Genomic DNA, 6,000 nt, shown 5'->3' with positions numbered 1-6,000 from the left:
TATCAGGTGATAGTGAATGTCCGCTCTCAGGTGATAGTGAATGTCCAGTCTCAGGTGATAGTGAATGTCCAGTCTCAGGTGATAGTGAATGTCCAGTCTCAGGTGATAGTGAATGTCCAGTCTCAGGTGATAGTGAATGTCCAGTCTCAGGTGATAGTGAATGTCCAGTCTCAGGTGATAGTGAATGTCCAGTCTCAGGTGATAGTGAATGTTCAGTTTCAGGTGATAGTGATTGTCCAGTCTCAGGTGATAGTGAATGTCCGCTCTCAGGTGATTGTGAATGTCCGGTCTCAGGTGATAGTGAATGTCCGGTCTCAGGTGATAGTGAATGTCTGCTCTCAGGTGATAGTGAATGTCCAGTCTCAGGTGATGGTAAATGTCCAGTCTCAGGTGATAGTGAATGTCCAGTCTCAGGTGATGGTAAATGTCCAGTCTCAGGTGATAGTGTATGTCTGCTCTCAGGTGATAGTGAATGTCCGCTCTCAGGTGATAATGAAAGTCCAGTTTCAGGTGATAGTGAATGCCCAGTCTCAGGTGATAGTGAATGTCCTTTCTCAGGTGATAGTGAATGTCCGGTCTCAGTTGATAGTGAATGTCCTGTCTCAGGTGAAAGTGAATGTCCAGTCTCAGGTGATAGTGAATATCCATTCTCAGGTAATAATGAATGTCCAGTCTCAGGTGATAGTGAATGTCCAGTCTCAGGTGATAGTGAATGTCCGGTCTCAGGTGATAGTGAATGTCTGCTCTCAGGTGATAGTGAATATCCGGTCTCAGGTGATAGTGAATATCCGGTCTCAGGTGATAGTGAATGACTGATCTCAGGTGATAGTGAATGTCCAGTCTCAGGTGATAGTGAATGCCTGATCTCAGGTGATAGTGAATGTCCAGTCTCAGGTGATAGTGAATGTCCAGTCTCAGGTGATAGTGAATGTCCAGTCTCAGGTGATAGTGAATGTCCAGTCTCAGGTGATAGTGAATGTCCAGTCTGAAGGTGATAGTGAAAGTCCAGTCTCAGGTGATAGTGAATGTCCAGTCTCATGTGATAGTCAATGTCCAGTCTCAGGTGATAGTGAATACCTGATCTCAGGTGATAGTGAATGTCCAGTCTCAGGTGATAGTGAATGTCCAGTCTCAGGTGATAGTGAATGTCTGCTCTCAGGTGACAGTGAATGTCCAGTCTCAGGTGATAGTGAATGTCCAGTCTCAGGTGATAGTGAATGTCTAGTCTCAGGTGATAGTGAATGTCCAGTCTCAGGTGACAGTGAATGTCCAGTCTCAGGTGATAGTGAATGTCCGCTCTCAGGTGATAGTGAATGTCCAGTCTCAGGTGATAGTGAATGTCCAGTCTCAGGTGATAGTGAATGTCTAGTCTCAGCTGATAGTGAATGTCCAGTCTCAGGTGATAGTGAATGTCCAGTCTCAGGTGATAGTGAATGTCCAGTCTCAGGTGATAGTGAATGTCTAGTCTCAGGTGATAGTGAATGTCCAGTCTCAGGTGATAGTAAATGTCCAGTCTGAAGGTGATAGTGAATGTTCAGTCTGAAGGTGATAGTGAATGTCCGGTCTCAGGTGATAGTGAATGTCCAGTCTCAGGTGATAGTGAATGTCCAGTTTCAGGTGATAGTGAATGTCCAGTCTCAGGTGATAGTGAATGTCCAGTCTCAGATGATAGTGAATGTCCAGTCTCAGGTGATAGTGAATGTCCGCTCTCAGGTGATAGTGAATGTCCAGTTTCAGGTGATAGTGAATGTCCAGTCTCAGGTGATAATGAATGTCCAGTCTCAGGTGATAGTGAATGTCCAGTTTCAGGTGATAGTGAATGTCCAGTCTCAGGTGATAGTGAATGTCCAGTCTCAGATGATAGTGAATGTCTGCTCTCGGGTGATAGTGAATTTCTGCTCTCAGGTGATAGTGAATGTCTGCTCTCAGGTGTTAATGAATGTCCAGTCTCAGGTGATAGTGAATGTCCAGTCTCAGGTGATAGTGAATGTCTGCTCTCAGGTGATAATGAATGTCCAGTCTCAGGTGATAGTGAATGTCCAGTCTCAGGTGATAGTGAATGCCCAGCCTGAAGGTGTTGGCAAGTGGTCACAATACGGAATTTCATTGAAAATAATTTATTGCTATCACACGCTATACAGATACATTTCCAGACACAGTCAGAGGTGTATATTTATAAATTTATACAGTATATACATACAGTACAATGGGGGGACCGGGGACCACCGAAACCACAATCCCATGTGTGCTATACAAAGGTATAAATATTATACACGCAGGCACATGTATGTGTACACAGGCGTGTATCCGTGCATTAGCAGCGTGTTTGCTTGGCTCTCTCACATGTTCTGTGTGCGGATCCTCTGTGCTGATTACTCTGTTCTATACAGATACAGAGTAGAGAAGGAGAGGTATAAAGAGACCCCTGTGATATATCCACTTCATACAAGAAATACTGCACATAAACATTTATATCAACAACATTAATAGGGGGAGGAGTGGGGGGACAGGTAAGGGACCCCCCCTCCTCACCCATCAATTCACAGCAAAGCCCTTTCCACCCACAAACTTACTCCCTGCTCCCCCCTCCCCACAAATTATATATAGAGAGCCCTGCTAACCCTAACTTACACATCCACCCCACAATATCCCACATGGGCGATTACTTCCTCGCCCTCTACCTCCCTCCCCCACAGATTTGCACTCACCCACTCCTACTTAATCCCCCCTCTTCTGCTCCTCACCCCCCTCCCTCTCCCCTCCCTGTTCCCTCCTCCCTTTGCGCGCTCCATTTCACCTATATTCAATCCCTCTAGCTTCTCTTCACCCTATCGCCTCCTCCTCACCACATGCAACTTTCCTGGCAATCTTCTCTCTCTCCCCCTCCCTTTTCGCCCTTCTCCTTGCATACTATATACTCTTCTTCTGACTCCTCTCCCATCTCCTTATTACCTTCTCTCACCTCACACGTTCCATCCCCTACCCTTTACTCCTTCCCTCTCTTATTAGCGGTGTCTCTCTTCTCTTTGCGCACTCTCTGTCCTCTTATTGCGCTCTGCCAGCAGTCTGACTCCCTCTCCACTTCTTTTCCTGGTGTTTTCTCACCTCTCCTTGCACCCACCTCCCTGTCTCCCGTTTCTCAAAATCCCCTCTCTACATGTAATCTCCCCCTCTCCTCCCTTCCTAACCGTCTGCTCTCCTGCACACCCTTTTCTTATGTCAGTAGTTGTGTTGTGGGGTTGTGTACCAGAATTGTGTCAGTGGATATGTCACAGTTTAGGAGAGTTTGGGGTTCAATTTGTGTGTGACTTTGCATCAGTCTTCGGGTCCCACTCATTAGATTGTCAGCCTTTAAGGTGAGGCATCACTGTTCCTGTATTGTCTTTCAGTATATACCAGCACCATCTTCAGAGCAAGACTCAACTGGGGTCTTCCATGTTCCCCGCTCAGACCCAGCCTGGGGGTCTCCAATCAGACCCCTCCTTCTTGGGTCCCAGCCCATGGTCTACCTTCTCCTCCCGCCCGGCATCTCCCCCTCCTCAAGGCCAGGGACTTTCCTTCTCCCCCCTCCCTTATATCCTTCCGCCATTGGGTCTTTAGTCTATTTCCACTCCTCCTCCCCACATATTTGGGTTCTCTCACTCCCCTTCGCCCTCTGGTCCGGCCTGGAGTCTCCTCCCCAATCAGGCCCAAGGTCTCAAACTCCTGTTTCATGGTTTCCGATCTTCCTGGCCTGGCATGTGCCCCCCTTATGATTGGACTCTACCCAACTCCTCTCGCTCTCAGGTCTGTGGTCTCCCCCACTCATCCCCCTCAGTTCTGTGTTCTCCCCTTTCCCTTAGGGTCGTCCTCCATCCATTTGCTGTGTCCTGACGGTGAAGCGGTTCACATGGACAGGGATGGGCACCACAATCTTTGGGTTTCGGACAGGCTCCCCCGCACGATTGCTGATGTTCCCGGCCTTGATCCGTTTCCACTTGGCCCTGCGGTTCTGGAACCAGATCTTCACCTGAACCTCGCTGAGCTTCAGGGTGTGTGCGATCTGGGACCTCTCGGTCAGGGACAGGTACTTCTTGCAGTGGAACTCCTTCTCCAGCTCCAGAAGCTGCTCGCTGGTGAACGCCGTCCTACGCCGGCGGCTCTTCCCGGGAGTCCCAGCTTCTCCTCCTCCCCCTGGCTCCTGAGTGCACATCTTCCCTTTGCTATTTGGCCCTGGTGGGCTGTGACTCCTGTCTGGAAGGCTCTCATCACCACTGTCCCCAGAGCTGTCCACCTCCTCATGCTCGCTGCATCCAGCCTCCGATGACTTTCCATCCGTCTTCTCCTCATCTGAGCTGTACAGTTTCCCGTCCACTGTAGGGGAGGGGGGGGGGGGGGGGGAGAAAGAGAATGGATAAATGGCACAGAGGAAGAGGGGGGAGAGACAGAAGAAATATAGAGAAACACAGAAGGGGAGAAAGAGAGAAGGGGAAGAGAGAGTGGAATAGGGAGAAAGGAAGGGAGTGCAAGAAAAAGAGTACGAAAGGGGAGAAAAGAGAGAAGGAAGAGTAAATAAGGAGGGGGAGAGGGAGAGAGAAATACATGGAGAGGGGGAGAGAGAAATACATGGAGAGGGGGAGAGAGAAATAGAGAAAGGGGGAGATAAATAAATGGGGAGGTAAACATGAATCTTCCTCAAACATTAAAACTATTTCTTCCTCTCATTCTCCAGCTCAATAACTCTCATTAATGCCTCATCCTCTGTGGCACAGACTGCTGCTAAATCCTACTTTAAGTCAAACTTTCTACCCAATTTGGTTCCATTTACATTACAAGGTTCTTCCTTCAAAACCTTTATATCTTCTCCTGCCCCCTCCCGGGTCTGAGGAGCAGCAAGTCTCCTCCCCCCTCCCGGGTCTGAGGAGCAGCAAGTCTCCTCCCCCCTCCCGCTCTGAGCAGCAGCAAGTCTCCTCCCCCCTCCCGCTCTGAGCAGCAGCAAGTCTCCTCCCCCCTCCCGGGTATGAGCAGCAGCAAGTCTCCTCCCCCCTCCCGGGTATGAGCAGCAGCAAGTCTCCTCCCCCCTCCCGGGTATGAGCAGCAGCAAGTCTCCTCCCCCCTCCCGGGTATGAGCAGCAGCAAGTCTCCTCCCCCCTCCCGGGTATGAGCAGCAGCAAGTCTCCTCCCCCCTCCCGGGTATGAGCAGCAGCAAGTCTCCTCCCCCCTCCCGGGTATGAGCAGCAGCAAGTCTCCTCCCCCCTCCCGGGTATGAGCAGCAGCAAGTCTCCTCCCCCCTCCCGGGTCTGAGCAGCAGCAAGTCTCCTCCCCCCTCCCGCTCTGAGCAGCAGCAAGTCTCCTCCCCCCTCCCGGGTATGAGCAGCAGCAAGTCTCCTCCCCCCTCCCGGGTATGAGCAGCAGCAAGTCTCCTCCCCCCTCCCGGGTATGAGCAGCAGCAAGTCTCCTCCCCCCTCCCGGGTATGAGCAGCAGCAAGTCTCCTCCCCCCTCCCGGGTATGAGCAGCAGCAAGTCTCCTCCCCCCTCCCGGGTCTGAGCAGCAGCAAGTCTCCTCCCCCCTCCTGCTCTGAGCAGCAGCAAGTCTCCTCCCCCCTCCCGCTCTGAGCAGCAGCAAGTCTCCTGCCCCCTCCCGGGTCTGAGGAGCAGCAAGTCTCCTCCCCCCTCCCGCTCTGAGCAGCAGCAAGTCTCCTCCCCCCTCCCGCTCTGAGCAGCAGCAAGTCTCCTCCCCCCTCCCGGGTATGAGGAGCAGCAAGTCTCCTCCCCCCTCCCGCTCTGAGCAGCAAGTCTCCTCCCCCCTCCCGCTCTGAGCAGCAAGTCTCCTCCCCCCTCCCGCTCTGAGCAGCAGCAAGTCTCATCCCCCCTCCCGCTCTGAGCAGCAGCAAGTCTCCTCCCCCTTCTGGGTCTGAAGAGCAGCAAGTCTCCTCCCCCTTCTGGGTCTGAAGAGCAGCAAGTCTCCTCCCCCTTCTGGGTCTGAAGAGCAGCAAGTCTCCTCCCCCCTTCCGGGTCTGA

General features: G+C 51.8%; 1 protein-coding gene across 1 annotated transcript in view; it reads right to left on the bottom strand.

The window, feature by feature from the left end:
* Positions 1-3,801: 3,801 nt before the first annotated feature.
* The window catches only part of GBX1 (gastrulation brain homeobox 1), a 45,908-nt gene continuing 43,709 nt past the window's right edge, over positions 3,802-6,000 (bottom strand). The window contains exon 2 of the mRNA XM_075584178.1: positions 3,802-4,353. Coding sequence (XP_075440293.1) covers positions 3,839-4,353 — 515 coding nt within the window. The 3' untranslated portion in view covers positions 3,802-3,838. The remainder of the gene's footprint in view (positions 4,354-6,000) is intronic.

Source organism: Ascaphus truei, unplaced genomic scaffold, assembly GCF_040206685.1.
Source record: "Ascaphus truei isolate aAscTru1 unplaced genomic scaffold, aAscTru1.hap1 HAP1_SCAFFOLD_470, whole genome shotgun sequence".
NCBI lineage: Eukaryota > Metazoa > Chordata > Amphibia > Anura > Ascaphidae > Ascaphus > Ascaphus truei.
This window is presented reverse-complemented; position numbering and strand designations above follow the sequence as displayed.